Source organism: Pungitius pungitius, chromosome 16 (assembly GCF_949316345.1).
Source record: "Pungitius pungitius chromosome 16, fPunPun2.1, whole genome shotgun sequence".
In the NCBI taxonomy this organism is placed as follows: domain Eukaryota; kingdom Metazoa; phylum Chordata; class Actinopteri; order Perciformes; family Gasterosteidae; genus Pungitius; species Pungitius pungitius.
In genome coordinates this window covers 12,481,419-12,504,203 of record NC_084915.1, presented here as the reverse complement: position 1 = coordinate 12,504,203, position 22,785 = coordinate 12,481,419, and the positions used below count along the sequence as shown (strand labels likewise).

The 22,785-nt window shown below is 39.5% G+C and overlaps 3 protein-coding genes across 6 annotated transcripts; 1 reads left to right on the top strand and 2 right to left on the bottom strand.

Moving 5' to 3' along the window:
• Positions 1 to 378: 378 nt before the first annotated feature.
• LOC119215956 (protein PIMREG-like) lies at positions 379 to 5,097 on the bottom strand. Of its 2 annotated transcripts, XM_037468529.2 has the most exons (6): positions 4,996 to 5,097; positions 3,809 to 4,128; positions 3,409 to 3,698; positions 3,228 to 3,323; positions 2,599 to 2,645; positions 1,931 to 2,053 (listed from the first exon to the last, which is right to left on the bottom strand). In XM_037468529.2, exons 2-5 carry the CDS (start codon positions 4,100 to 4,102, stop codon positions 2,618 to 2,620), a joined length of 708 nt encoding a protein of 235 aa, XP_037324426.1. In that variant the 5' UTR covers positions 4,103 to 4,128; positions 4,996 to 5,097; the 3' UTR covers positions 1,931 to 2,053; positions 2,599 to 2,617. The 2 variants fall into 2 exon arrangements, with proteins under 2 accessions (XP_037324425.1, XP_037324426.1); XM_037468528.2 differs by lacking the exon at positions 2,599 to 2,645 and having other exon boundaries at positions 379 to 2,053.
• A 1,112-nt stretch (positions 5,098 to 6,209) lies between these two features.
• On the bottom strand, positions 6,210 to 11,158 carry tmigd1 (transmembrane and immunoglobulin domain containing 1). Of its 3 annotated transcripts, XR_005120030.2 has the most exons (8): positions 10,465 to 11,158; positions 9,214 to 9,390; positions 8,415 to 8,499; positions 7,996 to 8,286; positions 7,481 to 7,768; positions 7,289 to 7,392; positions 6,618 to 7,066; positions 6,210 to 6,404 (listed from the first exon to the last, which is right to left on the bottom strand). XR_005120030.2 is itself a non-coding variant. In XM_037467335.2 (7 exons), exons 3-7 carry the CDS (start codon positions 8,476 to 8,478, stop codon positions 7,055 to 7,057), a joined length of 759 nt encoding a protein of 252 aa, XP_037323232.1. In that variant the 5' UTR covers positions 8,479 to 8,499; positions 9,214 to 9,390; positions 10,465 to 11,158; the 3' UTR covers positions 6,210 to 7,054. The 3 variants fall into 3 exon arrangements, 2 of the variants coding, with proteins under 2 accessions (XP_037323232.1, XP_037323233.1); XM_037467335.2 differs by having other exon boundaries at positions 6,210 to 7,066; XM_037467336.2 differs by having other exon boundaries at positions 6,210 to 7,066; positions 9,301 to 9,390.
• Positions 10,203 to 21,703, top strand: LOC119215290 (multidrug and toxin extrusion protein 1-like). Its single transcript, XM_037467323.2, has 19 exons — positions 10,203 to 10,345; positions 10,495 to 10,521; positions 12,072 to 12,279; positions 13,639 to 13,740; positions 14,669 to 14,737; positions 14,855 to 15,003; positions 15,398 to 15,440; positions 15,609 to 15,653; positions 16,073 to 16,170; positions 16,263 to 16,360; positions 16,535 to 16,648; positions 17,055 to 17,122; positions 17,533 to 17,641; positions 17,893 to 17,968; positions 18,053 to 18,122; positions 18,225 to 18,357; positions 19,235 to 19,329; positions 19,657 to 19,737; positions 19,831 to 21,703. Exons 1-19 carry the CDS (start codon positions 10,224 to 10,226, stop codon positions 20,203 to 20,205), a joined length of 2,082 nt encoding a protein of 693 aa, XP_037323220.2. The 5' UTR covers positions 10,203 to 10,223; the 3' UTR covers positions 20,206 to 21,703.
• The last annotated feature ends 1,082 nt before the right edge of the window (positions 21,704 to 22,785 follow it).

Genomic DNA, 22,785 nt, shown 5'->3' with positions numbered 1-22,785 from the left:
CCGCAGTGACCACGACGCACCACTCGAGGGAGCTGTTGCCCAAGTACATTATTTATGATTGTGTGATTTTTATGTTGCTACTTTTGGCAAAATTGTTTATAAAACTTGCGTGCTACAGGAAGGTACAGTTATACACCATATTTTAAATAATATTTAGGAGTGAGTCACTATGAGGCTATTTTCATTTCCTATCGAGTGGTTGCAGTTAACACTAAAACGTCTACACATTCTGTCCATGGGCTGTTTTATTTTCATTTAAGGAGTGGTATAACAAAAATATTCTAATATTGTAATTGTATGATATACTATTTATAAAATTAAAATGTTGCTGTCGGGTAAAATGCTGGGATAGAAAGCGTAGTAAATACACAGGTCAGGAATCAGGAAACATTTATTGCCATATGTCAGACATACAAGGAGTTTGACTTGGCGGTTGATGCATGGCAGCAGACAGTATGACAATGGAGCAGGAATAAGAGTAAATAAAATAACAATAAAATATAATGCTATGCTATGGGTTAGTAATCTAAAGCTATGGGTTAGTTAAGTTAAAAATAAAAACAAAGATATAGTATAAGTAGGCTGCCTAATAATTTGATACAGTACTTATAGAAATGTAAGTATTTTTTCCAAAAATATCCACTCAAATAAGCGATACAACTGAACAAAAAAGGCACCCAGTCACATTATGATTCAATTTCTAAATCCTTATTAGGTAAAAAAAAGTAAATAGCCTGCTAGTCTAATGTGGATGTTTCGTTCATAAAGATCCAGTTCTATCTGTATAATAATATTCTAGCTTCAGTCAAATGTCTTTTTAAAACAGTAATGTTGCATTTTACATCCATATACAGTATGTCACAATGACCTCTGAAATGTAATAACATTACAAGGATCCCAAATAAAGTTTTGCCAGATTTGTAGAAATTCCCCCAGTTCCTTCTTCCCAAGAATGGATCAGTGTGCTGTCATCACAAAAAGCCTCTATGTATACAACAGCTGCGACCAAATCTGTTGTATACATAGAGGCATAAAAAGACACAACTTCCAGGTCACTGAAGCTTACAGGCTTTATTGTTTGATTTCTTTCCTCCCACATTGAGTTACATCATCTCCCTTTCTCTTGAAGTGCAGTTCTAATACATGGGAACGGCAAGGGGGGAGCTCTGCATAATTTAATACCGTTTGTTTGAAAGTCACAGCACTAATAACTTGCTTCATAACATTATCATCATCGTTGACACAGGGGAACGGGTCATTACATCTTCCCCCATTACATTATCAAATGATTTATGTGTATGGTATGGATGCATGCATCATTCACGGGCCGTTAAAAGTGCCAAACACTGCCTCAAGGAAAAAAAGAAAACTTGACTCAAATACTAGCTTGCTTATTGTGTAAAAAAACTCTTCTTAGAAAATAATCTTCACATTAAAGAAAGGAATAACAAGTAACATTATTGCATACATATAAAGTACAGGAAAAGGCATTTTCCATTTGTCAATTTAGTGTTAGTTCTGGAATACAATTGGTTTTTGTCTTATAAAGATAATTGTAGAAACTGGAATAATGGTTTCTGAGAAAGAGTGAGAATACAAATGGAGACGTAAATCTGTACTTGAAAATGTAGCGTAGACACGTGGTTGCAGCAGCTATGATGGGCAAATAAACACAGAAATCCCTTTGGTAGCTACGATGAGGATGTTTGGATCACAACCAGCTAACCTGAGACATGTAAACAGACAATAATTACTTTAACATAAAAAAAGACAGACAAGCTGCCACGTAACAGTCTCCCAGTCTCACATCAACAACACTACAAGTAAAATGCAAAGTACACCTCAAGAAAGATACATGTGGAACATGGCTACAAAAAAAGGTCCAGTGTGTTTTACATACACACGTGCAGCTCAGTTGGGTTTGAGAATAGTGTTGCTCCAACTTCCGAGTGTGTTCGAGAGGTTGGAGGCTCGACGTGTGAGGTTGGAGCGACAGAGTTTACCGCTGGGATCCAACTTTCTCATCACGGTGCCCCCAGAACGCCCCTGTGTACTGCAGAGAGAGAGAAGGACTTATTAAAGTGTGCAGAGGCCGATGTACCTCTCTCTCTATTCATAGTAATATCCTAAATTATGTTGAAAGTAAATGCATTTGTTCAATAAAGAGGGTTGATATTATATATTAACTATATCTAAAATGAGAAAAACTAAAGCAATTGTGGTCATTATCACAATGTTTCTAAATGGTAAACCTATAAACAAGAAGTCGTGTGAGGTCATATCATTTTGGCAAGTCTATTTACCTTTCAATAAAAATAATATATCTTTACTTGCACACACCCTGTAGTTTGGAGAGAGCTGATACGTTCAAAGAGCAAGTCAATAAGGAAAGGATAGTGAAGGAGGAAGAAGTGTTAGTTTGATGAAGAAGATCATCTTCTTCTCGTTATTCATTACTCTTTCGTTCGTACTGGTTTGACAACTTCATACAAGCAGGCGGCCATGCTTTTCATGCCACAAAATGAGTTACATTAAATAGCACATGTTTCCACAACTCTTCTGGCTTTAGAAGCACAATGTTCAGACGTTTGGATTTACCTTCTTCCCTACTCCTCATTTAGGGAATAGTGGAATAGTTGAACTGCCTGTTGTAGGAGGAAAACAAACTTGGGTTGAAATTTCCTGAGGAGAAGCCTTCCGTTCAGGAGGGAAAGTCGTTGGCTACATGTAATGCGAGCCGATAACACACAACCGCCTATTTGAACATCAACACAGGAAGTGATGTAAATCTGTACTCTAAGCCCTCTTGAGCACATCTTTGACATTTCGTCTGGCCCCAATCCCCCCCCCCCCTCGCCCCCTTCCTTTCCCGCTGCTGTCGCCCCTGCTGCTCCCTCCTCATTGGAATACCGGAAACAGTTGCTGTTTAAAAATCTAGCCTGGAAGAATGTGTGCGGGGGGAAGGGAAGGAGATCTGGGAGGAGATTCTTTGGGGCGACGTCGGGGAGAATCATGCTTCTCGGTGGGCTCCTTTGTGCAGAATAAGTATGCATGACAGAAAATGGGCCGTACACACAACACATTCATTCACCTAAAAAACACGCACTTAAAAAAAAACAAAATTCAAAACATCGGCAAAACAGCTAAGTGAAAACAACAGCGTTGACTAAAAGTAAAATGAAAGAACAGAGACATTAAGACCCAGTAAAATGGCAAAGTTACTTTACCTGTTGTCTCTGCCGATTATGTTGTCAAAGGCCTTGGACAGATGTTTCAGCCTCCTGATCCCACTGGACACCGACTCCAAATCACTGTCAAACCGTCTGTAACAGAAGAAAAACAATCATCACACGAACATGAATGGAAGAGGCAGATGAACCAGCCCTGGAAGAACAACAGAAGACTCACTTCCTCTGGTTTTGTGTGTTGGGGGAGGCAAAGGGACTTTGCAATGCAGCCATGCGGACCAGCTGCCGCCGGCCTCCTTCCCTTTTCACCCCGCGCACGCCGGCCTCTGGAGTCCTTCTTCCTCTGGAGCCAGGGGTACGTCCAGGCGTGGCAGCTGGGCGGGGGGTACGCCCTGGCGTGCGTCTAGGGGTGCGGGAAGCCGATGCAACCGCTTCCTCCCCGTCGCACGTCCGACCGGGAGTCGCTACCAAACACTCCTCGCGTGCAAACTCTCTCGTTCGCTGCAGCCTCTGGTTTAAGGGAGAAAGGGGCACAGGATGATGAGGAGGGAACTAATTATTTAAAGGAAGGTGTGTAAAACTGTTTTTTGGACTGAAAGTCATATATATATGTATATTACCTGATATACTTCAGTGATAGAGTTCCGAGCACTGCGCGTAAGTTTGCGGACCGCGCTGGGCTTCGGCTGCTCCTTCTGGGTTTCCGAAGTTGGGTTTTCCGGGAGGGAGTTGGACTGCACGGAGCTAAGCGGGAGCCGCTTGCGCAAGGACATGCGCAGAGAGTTGAGTGAAGATGAAGAGCGAAGCTTGCGGAAACGGTCGGGGGCTTCCGGGGAGCTCTCCGCACCGTCAGACTCATCCAGGACCGTGTGCGCTCGCCACACTCCCACTACAGCTTTACCCAGTCCATCCATCGTCAAATATTGCAATGTGGACCTACCTGTAAGATGGGAGCGCAGGTTAAAGACAACAACCCTGTGTGTGTGTATTATAACAGAATAAAGTAGCACATCTCAAGAGCTTTATTCATGTTATTCATGACGAGACAGCGACTTTAAATCTCTGGCAAACTTACTGTTAAAGCGTTCTGCAACATATCTGATAATTAATTAGAACATTAGTTATAATTCTTATTTAAGTTTCCATTTAAAATAGATATTTATCGAAAAGCGAATCGAATTCATGAGTTTCAGACTTTTGGATGGACCTAACAACCTATTTGAATACATCTTACTCAGAAATATGAACGGGACATTTTATGAATGAATAGATTTGTTGAGGATGAGAACAACAGTAACAACATATTAACGATACATTAACAAAGTACAAAGTCCCGACATATAGAGAGATAAGCATGTTTAAAACTGCACAACACTTACTATATATTGAGTATACAGTATACAGAGTTAGCTGGTGTAAGAAAATTCTGCACAATTGTTGATATCTGTTCATCCCTGAGAAAGTTGAGTGGAAGTAACAATCAGTGCACGCGCTCAGCGGTTCATCGTGTTAATGAAAGTTGTGTGACCATTGTTTAATACGGATTAATAGCTTTAGTTTTTATTTCCTAGCGTCAACGATAAAGGCCATTGCACACAGCTAGGGGAGAAAATAAAGAACGTAATTAACGCGCCAAACGAGAACCACAACCAGCGTAGCGTGAAGTGAAAAAAACAATGCAAACTCTTAACCGTGAAAGCCGCTCATTCACTAACGGGAAGAACAAAACGCGCCACTTAGCTTATCGGACGTAAAAGCGTTGGCTCAATTCGGCTGAGACTAATTAAAACACGTTTACGTGACTTACGTTAAATATCAAGTATGTAACCGTCTGCCTCCCTGGTAAACTCAGGCTCAAAGTACCGGACCAGTTGTGGGAGTCGTCTGCTCGGGTTGCCTCCTCCTGCTGTTCCTTTCTCCCTGTTTGAATTTGGCGGTGGACCGCAGACCGCACGCAGACGTCACACGTCACCACGCCCCTCACGCAAAGCCCAGAGGGTGACGTAACACGTTTTACGAGGCGGGCTTACGTCTCGGCGTGAGGGGTTGTCGTACAGTCTGTGGTTATCGTCAGCTGATCAAATGAATGCCAACAATGACAATAAATTAAAACGGACTACAGTAGACCACAATATCACCCAAAATCTGTGCAATAAGACTCATTTCTGTATACATAATATCTGTTCGCAATATTTAACATGTCTGTAACTATAATATTTAATTTAATTAAATGTACTGTTTTATTTAAATGTACTGCTATTTATAACTCTTTTGATCTTGTTTTTTGTCTGTGTGACCTCTATAGAGAGAGGTCATTTAGGCCATTTGGTGTTGTTGTTTCGAGGCCTTTTCGTTTTTGTACATTTTGTAACAATGTTTCTCTACTAACAACTGAAAACGGGTCTCTAAATACCAATGCTAATATGTTATTTGTCACATACTCCGGTTTTTTCTCAGGTTACCTTTTCATTCTTAGTTTTAAGACACCACCAGATGTCACTGCAGACCTACATGCCAAAAACGCTTCCACGCATCAGTGTTCAGACGTCTTTGTCCACCAATCATTTTAGTCAGTCATGATTTCAAAAAGGCATCATCAAGCCTGTTTTTCCACTTTTCTTCAACCTCATAATATAATAACATTTCGTTGAAGCTGAGAATTTCTCAGAGGCTATAAATTAGGACTTAGTATCATTCATTTCATATTTTTGGAAACAACTAACTGCATATCCAGATTCAGGAAACAACCATAAAGGTACATATTTAACTATTCAAAGCTGCAACCCTAACCAAGCAGCTTCTTTCACAATCAACACCTTCAGTCATGCTTGCGTTGGTACTGTATTAATAATAACTGAGCACAGTTGAAAACCTGTCAACGGTGTTACGATCAGTGTTCTGTTTTATTTTAACTTGTTAAAAGTTTTTTTCCTGGTGAAAGTCAACGGTCTAGACTTCGACCCCCATTACATGGTAATCCCTGTCTTTTTGACGCATAAAGAGTAAATGTATAACTTGCTTTTAAAGTCTTTATTACATTGTTGAGTCAGAAGTTAAAGTTCAGTGCTAATGTCACAACTACAGATCACCGTGACAAGGAAACAAAATAAATTGTATTGCAAAGTTGATAACAAGAAACAGGCAGAAGTGCATCAAAATGTGAAAACTGACACGTTTAACGATTTCCTCAAGTTCATATTGAGTCTGTGCCCCAATCTAAAGATGACACAATGGATAGATAACATGTTGCATTTTGGATGATTTTAGATTGGAGCAATACTTATTATTTGGTTTACTGCAAAGATTCTAATGTCTGTCCCATAAAAAAAGTTACGGCCACCAGGCAGTTAGTTTAATTTGGCACATAAACAAATAGTAGATACAACTACCTGGCAGTGTCTAAAGGTAACATAATCCACATACCTGCACCTCCCAAGCACCTTTTAACTTTGAGGAGTTAACGTGTGTAGTAGAACTAACTTGTTCAACCAGCGCTAAACATGCATCTTGTGGTTTGACATCAGGATAGTGCAATAGTGAAAACCTATTATATTTACCACAGAAACTCTGTAAGAGAGTACATTTGGTCTTCAAATGCTCAGTATGGAAGCATATACGTCAAGAATTTTGCAGAAAATGACAAAATATTCCTTAAAGAAGGAGGAAAATATGATAGAATTGGTTCATGGGTCATCACAGCCCCATGCATGCAAAATAAAATACAAACTGAGTAGGCTTCTCTGAAAAACCAGAGCCCAATTTTCCAATGAAGCAGTCAACACAAGGTCCAAAAGGTGCCTCATGATTGCCAGATGACACCATGCCTTAATTTGGGTTGTTGTACTGGTCACATCAGCCGGGACAGCCTACCTGCAGCACTGTCAAAAGAGAGAAAGAATTAGTAGGCTGACTTTGTAGCAAGTCACGGTCATTCCTGTGCTTGTTTTAACATACTCTTATTTCTTCAACATATTATTTAGTAAATATTGTCTTTTTAAATTAAAAATTCATTTTATGTGTAATGCACTTGACAATAAAAAAAATTCTGATTCTGAATCAGAGGCTGCCTGTCAATACGTGTTGCATGTGTTCTGGGTTACCTTAGTAATTTTATCCCACCGTGAAACGACAGCAAGAATCGCGGTAAGGCCCACCACCACCACCCCTGCTATTATGGGATTCAGTGGCAGCTTCAATGTCTTTTCTACAAAGAGGAGGAAAATGATCAACCCACTTTGTCATCCCTCTCTGACTCATCAATCTGCTGATTACACTTGATTGCATGAACTGACCTGTCACTGTGACTCTGAATTGCCTGCTGCTTTCACCGTAGATGGGAGACGTTGCTATGCACTGATACGTGCCTTCATGCAAGCCTTTCTCCACAAAGTCGGCGGTGAGCTTGCTCGTGAAGCCGTCATTGGTCAACGTGAATCCACCTGCTATTAGGTCCACCACGCTTCCATTCAGTGTCCAAGACAGAGAGGAGACAGGGGGATTGGCCCAGCTGTCGCACTGCAGGACGAGCTCTGCCTCTTCTTCTACTGCAACTTCCTCCGAACCAGAGAGCTGTGGGTGATCTGAAAAAGGAACGCCACCTCATTTGAATCTCGTAGCCGGCAGCTTTAGCAATGCTAACAACTCCTTGGTGTGGCAATGGGATCTGGGATATGTATTCTAAAAAGGGTATCTTGTTAACAGAGATGGAGGACCATGTCAAACATTATAGTGATTATTAACATTAAGCCCAAAGCAGACAGACAGACAGTCCAACATTATCCAGACATAAGTATTTAAAAGGACCCACATGTGACGTTCAGTGTTACTGAGGCCGTAACTGTGGCGTTTTTGCTCAGGTGGCAGGTGAAAGTAGCCCCATTATCTCCATAGATGACGGGTGTAACACACACGCTGCTTTGACCCTTCTTATTTCCTTCTGTCAGACTGACGACGGCGCCATTCCTCAGCCACACCAGCTCTTCGTCGACCGGAGGTTCATGGCCGCCGTCAAGCTGACAAACCAGAGACACGGTCTGTTCCAGCTCTGTGTGAATAACACCGTCACTGGTGACTGCTGGGTCAGACTGGATCCGGACACCTTAGAAAGGGGAGAGTAAAGTTGAATGGTTGACTGAGTGAAGCACTGAATGTTTGGATTACACAAAAGAGGGTTAAAAAAAAGAATCAGATTCTTGGTGACCAGACTTTAAAACCAGGAAAACCTACCAAATGTCTGGGATGCGCAGAACAGGAGTAAATGGAAAATGACTGGTCCGAACATCGCTTTCATTTGACTTTTTCTTGGATAAACCTGATGGAGAGAGAAAGATAATTGGAACGAGCATTCGTATAGAGTTTATTTTAAATTAGATTTCAACAAAACCTCATCACGCAACAGAAAAGAATATAGATGTGTAGGAGCTCAATCGTTCATTAATCAAATTGACAATTATATTTGTTTATATCTTTGTGCTTCATTCATCTATTTGTTCTGTTTTTCCAAAGCGCTATAAATTGTTATTAAAAGGTGCTTTACAAAGCTACCTGATATTCCTCCTGTTGTTTTACTCCGCCGTGTCAGGCTACCAAACAGCACTTAACACGTCAATTACTTCTTTTTTTACCCTCAGTTTAAATGTCCAATTTAGTTTATTTGTAGCACAAGTCTCTGGCAAAAACAATTAAATCGTGAAACAATAATAATTAGAATAATTGATCAAAGAAATTAAAATTTGGGCATGTGTTTTGTGCATCAAGATAAGAGTCCAAAGTCAGTCAAATGCTATTTTATCGACAAAGAAACCTGCCATCTCATAGATTTTTATCATAGCAATACAGTTTTACATCCAAGCACAATATACAGTCTGTATAGAAATAACAAGAATATTTTTTCTCAAGATAACAAACCAAAGTTATTTTCTCTTTTGTTTATGATTCCGAGGACTAAATGTTAAAAAACTACGTTAGATCTCCTATAAAATCGTACCTTTCATAATATGTATAATAGCATTAAAGATGCACTCACCTGACTATGATAATTTCTTGTCTATGTTGTATTTACGATGTTCTCTGTGTGTGAGCATGAGAATGTGTAGGACGTGTCAAATCTTACGTTGCTCTTAAATACTTCACAGCTCAGAGGACACTTTTATAACTTCCTTCATTGTTTCTCCATGACTCTCATCATTCTTCTTTCCTGTTCCTGCGAGAAAAAAAAATTAAATCAGCCCAACCTTGATTTTTACTTTTTTATTGTACAAGTACTTAAAATGTAGCAACATAACAGCACTTTTTATTGGCTGTACTCTTTACAATGGCACTAAAACATCTAGGGTGTGGATTTCAGGATTAAAATATACACATGACAAGTATTCTTTTCATATTTGCGTTGAGGAGTTGAAAGCTCAACAACAACCTTTTCTAAATGTAGACTTGTGTATTTATTGACACCTTGATGTGACAAAGAAGTTAACAAACAAACAGCATTTTTGACATAAAAGTATCCGGGGTATAAGCGATTATAACATTTGTCAGCATATGTCCTTCTCTCCTCCGATACTATGATACAAGGTACAAGTGGTGAAGAGAATACATATATTTTAAGAAGTACTTAAGCAAAATGATCATGTATTCATAGGTTTTGTGCTGCTTTTCACTTTTATTGGTATTGCATTTACCTGTGTTGTTAACATTTACGGCCTTTAGGAATGTAGGATATGTATATATATCGTAAAACTTGGTTGATTATTATAGATAATTTATTTAAGTAAAAATAGAAATACTAAGACGTAAAAGTCTGAAAAGTTGAAATTGTTACTTTGAGTAACAATGGTGCCTGAGCCTGAGGCCCATGGAACTCATCTGAACTCATCTGTTAGAAAAAGTGACATCAAGGCTTCTCAATGGTCTCCATCTTTGGGTGCTGAAATATAAAGAACAGGTTGGGGGGGGCTACTCTGGACAAGAACCAAGTGACTGTCACCAATAGATTATAAACATTGACGCCCAAAAATCTTTGTTATCAGATGACCCATAATGCAATGGGTCTCTGTGTGCGATAGTGTCATAAGGAATATTGACTACGGTGAAACATTTAAGTTTTCCCGTTACCGGTGGATAAGGAGCATAAAGCTAACTGAGGGGTCAAAGCTGTTAAAGTAAGTATCATCAGCAAACTGTACGTGGTGTTATATTATCCAATTCCAAATCGTTTATGACATGTTTCTGCATGATCAGTACTTCATTCTGATATTTAAAGTGCGTTTTTTTGCCTCACCGGTTTGATGTTTTTGTTGCTGTGTTGAAGGTGTGGCAGAAAAAAAACAACGAACGGGTAATAATCGCCGACGGGGGGTGCGCACGGCAAACAAAACGCTTGGAAATTGTGGCAAGAGGGAAAAGCGCATGTAATTGGGAGAGAATCCGGTCAGGTTTTCAAAATAAAACATTTTTAAGAAAAAAAGTTAGCTAACAAGTTTTCCATATCAACTTTATGGTGTGTCAACTTATTTCCCTTTTGATGCATTTGTTAGCCAGCCACCAACAAACACACACTTCCACAAATGTGACCTTTCACCTTTGTGTGGCGCATGCAAGGGCTGTCGCTTACAGAGCGACAGCATTATTATTTTTTAGTAAGACACCACTTTTATAGTGATTGAGATTGTAATGTTGTAAAATGATATGTGCAGAGACAGATCTGCCTCTATGACAGAAGAACGAGGGAGGAGGAGAGATGAAATTTGTAGAAAAGTCAAACATTCTCTTTTGTATTTTTGGTTAACGTATAACCTGTGAACAAACTTAAAGTGAGACATTTACTAATGGCATGGGACGTTGTTACGTAATAGTTTATTATAGTTTCATATCAAATGTATTTTGCAAATTATATATTTCATTTTAGTTTGAACTGGTACTCCTTTTTTTATAAACCTTTTTAAGTTAGCTTTAGCTTACTAAACTAGATTTCTCCAAAGGTTGGCTTTGTTGCAGTTCAAATTCTTCTTTTTAGAAGGTATTGATAGCTTGCAATGCTTTCAAAGTAGCCGTATTTACTCAGGCCTGGTGTTCTTATGGTGTTTCCAACAGTCCTCCCTCTGTTACTCACTAGAGAGAGGCACTGACCAGCTGGAAAAGTTTCTTCAGCTGCAAGTAGGAGACCTACAAAACCTACATTGTACTTCATTGTATTGGGCTTCTAATGTTGCAAAATTGACTTATAACCTACGTATTTCACAGGCAGGGATCGCTTGTTTCTCACCATAAACACACGTTTAGCTGTATTATGTGAGGTAGCTGTGCTTGTGACCTCTAATAACAAGCTGTTTTTACAAAAGTTGTTGCATATTAATTGTCTGTGTCTTTTCTGGGCAGCCAAAGATGACTATCAGTGAGGTAATGCCTACTATCTCAAAGTCACAGTAATTTATTAACCTACGTTTTTAAGATGGAGAGCTCTGCTTAAAGTTGATGAGGGCATTTTTGTTCACACAAGTGACTGAGTTGGTGTATGTAACAGGTACTTGAGGAGGCCAACTACAGGAAGAAAGTCAGAGGTCAAAGTACATTGGCAGATAACATCAGCTGTTAACAAAAAACAGCATTGCTGCCCTTAAAAAGTAATACCCTCTTTCCTGAGATACATTCAGCTGCCCTGCTCTGTTTTCTAGTTTGCCCTTTAGCCTCTCACTTCTCTCCTTCTTCAAACAACATATTAATCAATAACTTTATAGAAGTGTATGTGATGTAATTCTAAACCCAAACAGACCTAATGCCTCTCTCCTCACTCACACTTTTTTCCACTTCACTCCCTCTCTCCGCCCCTCCCTTGTTCCTTTTGCTTTTCTCACTTCTCTTTTCTTGTTCTGTGTTTGAATGGAGAAGCTGGGTTCCCCGGACCCAGCGCACCCTTCGCCGGCTGCAGAGTCCCTTTGACGGGGTCTCAGTTGCCACGACGATGAGGCCCGAGGGAGACGACGCGGCCGTGGCTGCAGTCAGCTCCAAACTTTTTCGGTGTGCTTGGGTGAGGCGTTGGGTACCACTGGCCTACAGAGAGGAACTCTACCAAGTCTTACGGCTCACGGGTCCTCTGGTGAGTAGTGCGAAGTTGAAGTGTCAGCGGGAGGGGGTGGTGGGGGGAGGGGGCGGGATCTGTGGATTGCTATGTCAGGGGTTCTTAATGCATTTTAACTGAAGACCTGCTGGTGAAGAGCACCATCCCAAATAAATGTCAGCAAACAAACTCCCTACGTTTAGCGATTTATACTTATTGAATCCGAATTAAACATATATCAATGTTCATCACATCACTTTTTCAACATAAAAAAACAATCTATTTTGTGTCACTGCACCCTCGCGGATGTTAGATAACAGTGGCCAAACATGTTTGTCTCCAACTGATACGATAAGTTTATTTTAATTTATTGGTGTATTTAATAAGGGACAGTGCACATTAATAAAACATTACTGTTAATGTGCCAGAGTTAGCCAACGGGCTTTTTTAAATCTGTAGTCCCAAGTTGCATATGTTACAAAATAAACCTAAAAAGATTAAAGATTACATTTTAAATGTTGACGCTTTACAATGCATGCACAAACAATGAAAGAAGTAAGAATATAATTTCTATACATTGTCAAGTACAGACAAGGCATGCAACACAGAGGGTCTTAAAGTGAACACAGAAAGCAGGAACATTGACTAAAAACAATACTATGCTACAGTTGTTAGAGAAAGAAAAAAACATGTTCAACCAATTAACCAAGAGATTATATTTTTCACTGATGCTTGACATTATGATTTGTTTGTACAAATATATTGTTTTTGTAGAAAACCTATTGTTGAGAATTTTTACACGTAATAGAACAGATATTCAGAAAAGTGTGGCTGGATCTTGCCAGAGGCCTCGCCTTAGTTGTGAGATGAAGGATTTTCTGGTAGACCTTTGGGATTTCACCAAGTTTTAGCTGCTGGCAGCAAAGACAAGCATTAAGAATCCCTCCATAGATATGGCCAATTATCTCGTTAATGTTCCTGTTTTAAAATTAATTGACACTAATTCGTACTCAGTTAAAACTTCCTCAAAATAACTTTAACTACATGGAACTGTAATGGAAAGTCATAGCAGTCGTGTTAGATCTACCGATGGACCTCAATCAATTGGTTGAGCTTCCTATATTGAGTGTGACTAGTTAAATGTGTACAATTACAGACCAAAATTGAACAATGCAATCGATTACCATTCTTGAATTATGCCTACAAGACTCAAATTAAATGACATGGTGCACATTGTGTTTCCGGGTGTGAACCTGTCTAAACCTTTTGATCTAACAACATCATCATTCTTTGCAGAGTTGCTGTTCCAGGCCGGCTAGACGCAATCATATATTTCATCAGTGACACCTGATAGATCAATTCTGTTTGGAAATCCAAAATGTTGTTTTCTTTCTACAGGTGGTGTCTCGGTTTCTGAACTTCCTCCTGCCATTTGTTATCAGCATATTCTGTGGGCACATTGGCAATTCAGAACTGGCTGGATATGCACTCGCCTCAGCGGTACTATTTTAACTCTAATTATTATTACTTGATGTACTAATTCTGCTGTTACTGAAAGTAGTTCTTTAATCACAATTAGAATATGATAAATATTTTCTCTGTGGGATGATCATTTTGTGTAAATTTAAATACAGATACTGCCATATAGATTTGTCATCATTGTAGAATTATATATTCAAAATATACCCATATAGTGCAGACTAGTCTGCGTGACGATGTTTTGTAGTCTCAATTAGCAACTTGCTAGCAACCACCTTTTTGCTTAAAAAATATTCAAAAACTCAGTGACTTGAGATGTGTAAAAATACTTTATGTACAGAATATATGTAAAATATATGTTCTACTTTTATTCCTTTAGATGTAAATTCAAATGGTCAATGTAGTCCTCGAAATATGTTCCAAATGCGCAAATGTTCATGCATAAATATAGAATTGTAGGCAATGCACTTAACAAAAAAATTGATGGGGAAGGGCATTCATTTGGACCCCCCCCAATGTCTAAACCATGGTTACACCCTTAACTGTGCCAACTGTTTCCAGTTTTACACCGGAGATAAAAAGCCCCTAATTTACATATTGTGAAGACAAATCAACATGGACGTTTGGACAAAGTACAAACACTTAAATTTAGTTAAACGAGTAATGTCATTGAGGTAGGAAGCTCTTTTGATAGCTGGAGAGTAAAAGGATATCTAATTATGTTACAAATTGTTGAGGCAACTAGACACCTTCAGCATTAGTTTAGTCTCTTTGATTTGCTAAATATTGAATTCTGTTTTGGAAATACACTAATACACATATATGAATATGTTGTTGATTTATGAACATCAACAAAAAAGGACAATTATCTAAAAACATTTGAACGGTAACATTTTTATATCTAAAGTTGAATTTCAGAGTTTAATGTTTTTACTTTTTTACCTTTCAGATCATTAACACGACCACAGCTTCAACGGGCAACGGCCTCGCCTTGGCCTGTGACACACTCATTTCTCAGGTGACCCAACACTATTATGTTCTAACTTCTAACTCTAATTTGCATTGCTATCTAGAGAAAGCTTCATTTTCGACCTAAACAAGCAGATTCAGTTCTGTTTTGTCTTGTGTTTTGCAGACGTACGGCGGTAGGAACATGAGACGTGTGGGAGTAATCCTTCAAAGGGGTTCATTGATCTTGCTGTTGTTTTGTTTGCCCTGTTGGGCTCTTCTCATCAACACTCACAACTTGCTGCTCATGTTGCACCAAGACCATGAGGTGGCGAGGTGAATCCCTGGTTTATGATGACAAAATGTTAGTTTGAGAAGGGACACCCTTTTCTTTAGTGCAGTAATTGTTAATATCGACAGTGCATCTTTGTAGTGTTATATTACAGGTAAGCGTGTCTAGAAGTACTTCATGACGTTGTACATTATCTTCACTTTTCTATTTTTAAATGTGTGAAGTTGCAGCTTTGTCACTTAAATTTGTTATTCTATCTCCAGTATTTGTAGTTACGTTTTATTTGTATTTCATATTGAGGAATTAAATCAACAAAGCAGGCATTGCATGTGAAATGATGACAATAATGCAATTTCCAAAAAGAGGGGTTATGTCTGGGCAAAAGGTGAATTATTGTTTGTGCTACTAAATAAATGGTTAAGTTTGTCACCCTTTCAGAATTTCCCAAATCTACGCAGTGGCCTTTATTCCAGCTGTTCCAGTGAGTTAATTAAAGCAAAACAATGTGGATGAAAATGTTTACTGCTCTTTGATATTCTGTAGGTATTACCACATTAGAATATACTATAGCCTGTTTTAGAATGCTGGTTAATATCTGACTGGTCTGGCAGTGTCATTCTTTAAAACTCCCCTATGTTACCCTCTACAGGCCATGTTTCTGCAAGAGCTTCAAGTTTCCTACCTACAAAACCAAGTAAGTTTATAAGGGGAAACAAAATCCCTTCTTCTGCATTGAGTTTCAATGGGTGCCCTGCAATGTGTTTGTTTCCCCAAACCAAATTTAGGAACTAGAGAGAGGGTTAGTGGTTAGGGTTAGGGTTAGGGCATGTGACCAGATCAATGTAGTGGCCCATTTGTGGCCAATTGTTATGACCATGATGATAATCTGACTTTACTTTTTTTACAATATGACAATGACCTCGCTAGGAGACATTACCATGCCTGCCATTACGGACAAATACATCCCACCTCAGTCTCTCTTCCAATCCCAGGTTGCTTCACTTATTTAGTTGTATGTCTCAGATTTTCACAGATAAGATTAATGCCTTTTTAATAGAAGCTGTATAAAGGGGATTGCTGATTGTGGCTTGCATGTCTCTTTTTGTCTGCCAGGGGATCATTATGCCTCAGTTGTACACAGCAGCAGCAGCAAACGTCTTTAATGTGGGGGCCAACTACGTCTTAATCTACAGCCTTGAGTTGGGAGTCCTGTAAGTCTATAGAGAAGAAGGCATAGCGCCAAATTAGACCGTGAAATCCCCTCAATATTATTTAGATTATGTTCTATCCTGTGTGTTTGCAGTGGATCAGCTATAGCTCACGCCCTTTCTCACATATCCATGTTCCTGCTGCTGTTTGGCTACATCCGATGGAAGAAGCTGCATCAGCAGACATGGGGAGGTGAGTTATACACACAAAAGTATTAAATGTCAAAATCAGCATTTCTGTTGATACATCCGGATGAAAATGCAAATTTTCGCACAAAAGCAGTTCTGTTTATAAATCTGTCTTCAGAAATCTGTCCCCCACTACAGGCCCATTGAGTACAATCCTTCTGTGTTAAACCTTCTGCAGGCTGGTCCACCGACTGTCTGCAGGAGTGGGGCTCCTATATGAAGCTGGCTATTCCCAGTGTATTCATGATCTGGTTTGAATGGTGGATCTGGGAGGTTGGAGGTTTCCTTGCCGGTTAGTGTTGAAAATGATTTTAAACGCTTTTGAGTGGAGTACAGTAAAGTCACATTTCTTTTTTATACAAACCAATCATTAAACCATTAAAGTTCTTATAAAAGCAAAACATTTTATTGAATTGATTTACTGCAAACTTGCTTAGAGGTAAATAAGTGTCTAATTTGTAATAAACAAACCACTTAAAACAAAAATACAGTTTAGGTATTGGACATTGAAAGAATAATCTAATATATATATATATATATATATATATATATACATATACAATATATTGGGAAATAATCTGCCCAAATACATTCTCTTTGTCCAATATTTGACCTTTGCTGGATTAATAAAACAGCAGCAGACTGTGTACAGTTTTCCGTCTTTGAAAATGTCTGAATCTGACCTTTATCATAAATAGGTATACTGGGAGAGGTGGACCTGGCGGCCCAGCATGTGTTGTTGGAAATAGGAGCTATAATATGTATGGTATGCATCATCCAATGAGTTCAATGGAACATTTATCTGCATTCAGCATGTTGGGAAATTATCTTATTTACTTTAGATGAGAATGTTGATACAACTCACAAAGTCTGTATGTCAAGTACGGATCAACACCCATAAGGCGATTAGTTTAACGTAGCATTAAAACTAATAGTAGAGCTAGCAGGGCTCTGTCCAAAGTTCAGGATTACAGAAATGAAAGTATGCAATTTGCATGTTGCTATGTGGCTGGCCACAGTGACTTTTCTATATACAGACATTCTGCTGGTAGGCCTTTGAACATTGAACTTTGAGAGAAGCAGGCCAGATGTTTCCCCTGTTTTGTGTCTTTAAGAGTTTGATGTTAAGCTTTGTAACTCATTGTGATGTCAAAAATCAACACGGGGTCCTTGCAGTTCCCTCAAGGTGTCCATGCAGCTGCCTGTGTGCGTGTTGGGAATGCTCTGGGTGCTGGGAACACTTCCAGGGCCATAGTCACTTGCAAAGTAGTGCTGGTTCTATCAGGTATGAAAACGTATACTTATAAACACAAATATGTAATCACTATAATCCAGACCGTGCTCACAGAGAATTCTGGATTCTAATTGGATGACAGGTTAATTGATCCCTTTTTTTATTGTTAAACGGACTCAGGCAAAAATAACTTGTGAGATCCATGGAACCTTTATTTCAAAGCTGTTGGATATTTTTGTGAATGTGGACAAAACACACATCCTGTCAAATGTTATAATGTATGTTGTGTAACGTCTTTGCAGGAATGCTTGCTGTGTTCCAGGGCATTGTCCTTGCTGGCTGTAAGTCCGTCGTTGGCTACATATTTACATCCGATGAGTGAGTCTTAAACCAACACACCTTCGTTCCTGCACTTTGTAACAACTATGTTTTATTTTGATGATCTTCTTTTACTGTCTGCAGAGAAATTGTGGCGATTGTCTCAGATAACCTCACAGTCTACACATTTGTGCAGTTTTTTGATAATCTTCTGGTACGTTATGAGGGAACAAAAAATGTTATTTTCCTTTGGATTGAGCTTGTGTTGACGAGCATGCAGCCCTTTTCAATTGTTTCTATGTGTGTATGTCGTCAGTGTGTCTGCTCAGGCATTCTTATTGGATCTGGAATGCAGAAAATAGCTGCCTTGTCCAACCTGGTGTCTTACTACTTCATCGGTCTGCCAGTGGGAATAGCTCTGATGTTTGCTGCCAAGCTCAGAATAATAGGTAATGTTCCTAATGCATTGATATTGTATGTTTCTGCAACAAGGTTATGCATTTCTTATACTTTCGTTTTTTGGTCTCATGGGTCACATTGCAATCCTGTTGGATGTGATGAAGAGTTAAAAATAATAATACAGAAAAATCAACGAAGTAGCAAATGTCTTTATTCTTCTTCACTGTTGTTCTGCCACCAGAAATGACACAAGAAGGCAGAGTTAAGTGAAACTGACTCGTACCAAGACATTTTTGAGCTACCAAAGCTCCACAGTTAATTTTATGAACTGAAAATGCAGTATTACTCCTTCAGACCTGGAAACAAACATGGTTGTGTTTTAAAAATAGTGAACTAGATTAAATTAAATCCAGCAGTATTCAGTGATCAGTGAGTCACCTCCATTCCCTTGTACTGCAAATTGAGGCTTTAACTTGAGTCCTCAATTTAGAAATGCATTTTACCTGAATATTTGGATTTAATTTATTCTGTGTCTGCTACAATATATCATAATCTAATAACTATATGAGGGTGGCTCGAATTAAATGTAGAGTTAAATGTAATCATTTTGTAGTTCATTGAATAATGCCTTAAGTAACCCTCCTGCTCTTTTTAGTCTTTAGTGTGAGGAAATTTGGTACAAACAATCGTGGCTTTAGATGAAATGCTTTAATGCTCTGATGATCCCTGACTTTTCATCTAGCACCATCATCAGGTCAACATATGACTATGTCCAATGCCTGTTAGTGTGGCTCCGTCTGTTTTCTCATAAACATGAAGTATATCAGTAGTTTTTCTTGTTACACAATGTTCTTATGTCTATGTATGAAGTGAACACAAAGTAGATCTTTCTTCTTTAAATGTTTTTTTGTGTCTGCCTCTGGTTAGGTTTGTGGCTCGGTATCTTAACATGTGTTGTCTTGGAGACGGGTTTCTTCCTCATTCTAATCTTCAAACTAGACTGGAAGGAAATTACGTTAAAGGTAGGATGCTCTCATTTTTTGTAAAGCCTTGGTATATAAACTGTTTAAAAAAGGAATGAGGTAAGTATTTGGATTGGCCGATGTAACTTATGGCAGCATTTCAAATCTTTGTTTTATTGCAATTTTGTTTCCATTTTTTTCCCCAATGCTTTGGCGTAGCATTGCACGTTATCTCTCAACTCATTCACAATACAAGTACAAATAGAAATGTTAGTGCTGAACATTACATACACACTCAAGCATGCAACAAATGAATGCATTTCAATGTTTGAGTGAATGCTTATTTGTTTTTTTATATGAATAAAAAAAACCTCATCATGTTTTCAGGCTCAACGGCGAGCTGGAAAGAAAGTTGTGTTGATAACGAAGCGTCCTGTTAGTGCAGCGATCTCTTACTGTCCTGATGAAGTAAGTGCATAATAAATAGTAAATGGTGCTTTCTCCCTTGTCGGGGTTCGTCATTTACACAATGATTAACAGCAGCATCTGTGCGTCCTAAAGGCCCAGTTGGAGGGTGAAAGAGCTCCTGAAGCGGGGGGCTACGGTCCAGTCAACACCCAGGATCAGGAGCTGGAAGGCGGACACGAGACTGAGGCCAACGACACAAATACAGGACGACCTGTAGGGGAGGATGAAGGGAGCCAGAAGACCTCAAACACCAAACCTTCAGTGCTGCTCTCCGTCCCTGAGCTGATCTTGCGCCGTGGACTCATCTTCTTGGTTTCAGCTCTCATTTTGGCCATAGGTGTGGCTTTTCACATCGCGGTCCCTGTACAGGAGCCCTCCGTCCAGAGCAGGGCCAACTTTACCCAGAACTGGACTAATGACTCAAGTCCCACACCACTGGCCCCACAGGACCTGACCCCAAGCGGCTGAGCCTTCTCTGACCTCTGAATGTAGAGAGCTAGCAGCTGAACACATTTCTCACAAACTTTGGATATTCTAGTGAGAAAAATGTTAAATGTATACTACATGAAGAACTGAGTTGTTATTATATAAAACTGCAGGCAAATATAAGATATTGGATTTGAATTGTGTGAAGTAAAAAAGGTCTCATTACTGCACTGTTCAGCAAATCCACAAAAATTAGTAATTTAGTAAATCAAATGAGAGGCTGACAAGATAAGCAAGATGCTAAACTGGAATTACAAGACACTCAATAAACTCCCTGACTAAAACAAAATGAGGACATCATGAAATAGATATTTTTCTTTCTCTTCGGCCCGCTACCAAGTGTTCTGCGAACCGGTGTCTGGGGACCCCGTCTGTAAAGGATGAGTTTAAAGAGCTTTAATATTGGATTCACATTAGCCAGGTGACTTCGAATCATTAATAATGCCAACAAGTTTGCCATATCAACTTAGTTGATGATATGTTAACTTCTTTCCCTTTTAATGCATTTGTTAGACAGCCAGCTACCAACAAACACACACATCCACATGTGACCTTTCACCTTCTTGTGGAGCATGCATGTGTAAAAGGCCCGTTGCTCTGTTGTGATGTTTGCAGAGCGACAGCGTCATTATTTTCAGTAAGACAAAAACTGTTTCACTGATTGAGATTGCAATGTTACAAAATTGATGAAAAGGCCAAATTTCTAAAAAGTTAAACATTCTCTTTTGTATTTTTGGTTAATTTATGACCTGTGAACAAACCTAAAGTGAGACATTTACTAATGGCATGGGACGTTGTTACGTAATAAATTATTATAGTTTCATATCAAATGTATTTTGCAAATTATATATTTCATTTTAGTTTGAACTGGTACTCCTTTTTTTATAAACCTTTTTAAGTTAGCTTTAGCTTACTAAACTAGATTTCTCCAAAGGTTGGCTTTGTTGCAGTTCAAATTCTTCTTTTTAGAAGGTATTGATAGCTTGCAATGCTTTCAAAGTAGCCGTATTTACTCAGGCCTGGTGTTCTTATGGTGTTTCCAACAGTCCTCCCTCTGTTACTCACTAGAGAGAGGCACTGACCAGCTGGAAAAGTTTTTTCAGCTGCAAGTAGGAGACCTATAAAACCTACATTGTACAACTTTTTTCTAAAATAAAAGTCAATATACAGTACTTGATTTGGTCATCGCTTGTGCAAATATTCTATCACACTGCTTTTCCACTTCTGTATTTAAAGTTGGTCAAATGTTTTTTAAAACATCAAACGCTTTGCAACTTGTTGGAAAAACTGTAATAATATTCAACCTTAGTACGACAGAAATTCTGTGCTCTTTCACATGGAAGCACATGGTGTTTTGGGTCGATCATCTTGTGGTGCCAAAGATGATCGTCTACATCCAAGGTCGACTACCAGCACTTGAGTTTCACTCAGAGCCCCTCCCTGTTTCAGCATGTTCATCTTCTAACTACTGTATACACTCACCGGCCACTTTATTAGGTACCCCATGCTAGTAACGGGTTGGACCCCCTTTTGCCTTCAGAACTGCCTCAATTCTTCGTGGCATAGATTCAACAAGGTGCTGGAAGCATTCCTCAGGGAGTTTGGTCCATATTGACATGATGGCATCACACAGTTGCCGCAGATTTGTCGGCTGCACATCCATGATGCGAATCTCCCGTTCCACCACATCCCAAAGATGCTCTATTGGATTGAGATCTGGTGATTGTGGAGGCCATTTGAGTACAGCGAACTCATTGTCATGTTCAAGAAACCAGTCTGAGATGATTCCAGCTTTATGACATGGCGCTTTATCCTGCTGAAAGTAGCCATCAGAAGTTGGGTACATTGTGGTCATAAAGGGATGGACATGGTCAGCAACAATACTCAGGTAGGTTGTGGCGTTGCAACGATGCTCAATTGGTACCAAGGGGCCCAAAGAGTGCCAAGAAAATATTCCCCACACCATGACACCACCACCACCAGCCTGAACCGTTGATACAAGGCAGGATGGATCCATGCTTTCATGTTGTAGACGCCAAATTCTGACCCTACCATCCGAATGTCGCAGTAGAAATCGAGACTCATCAGACCAGGCAACGTTTTTCCAATCTTCTATTGTCCAATTTCGATGAGCTTGTGCAAATTGTGGCCTCAGTTTCCTGTTCTTAGCTGAAAGGAGTGGCACCCGGTGTGGTCTTCTGCTGCTGTAGCCCATCTGCCTCAAAGTTCGACGTACTGTGCGTTCAGAGATGCTCTTATACCCACCTTGGTTGTAACGGGTGGTTATTTGAGTCACTGTTGCCCTTCTATCAGCTCGAACCAGTCTGGCCATTCTCCTCTGACCTCTGGCATCAACAAGGCATTTCCGCCCACAGAACTGCCGCTCACTGGATGTTTTTTCTTTTTCGGACCATTCTCTGTAAACCCTAGAGATGGTTGTGCGTGAAAATCCCAGTAGATTAGCAGTTTCTGAAATACTCAGACCAGCCCTTCTGGCACCAACAATCATGCCACGTTCAAAGTCACTCAAATCACCTTTCTTCCCCATACTGATGCTCGGTT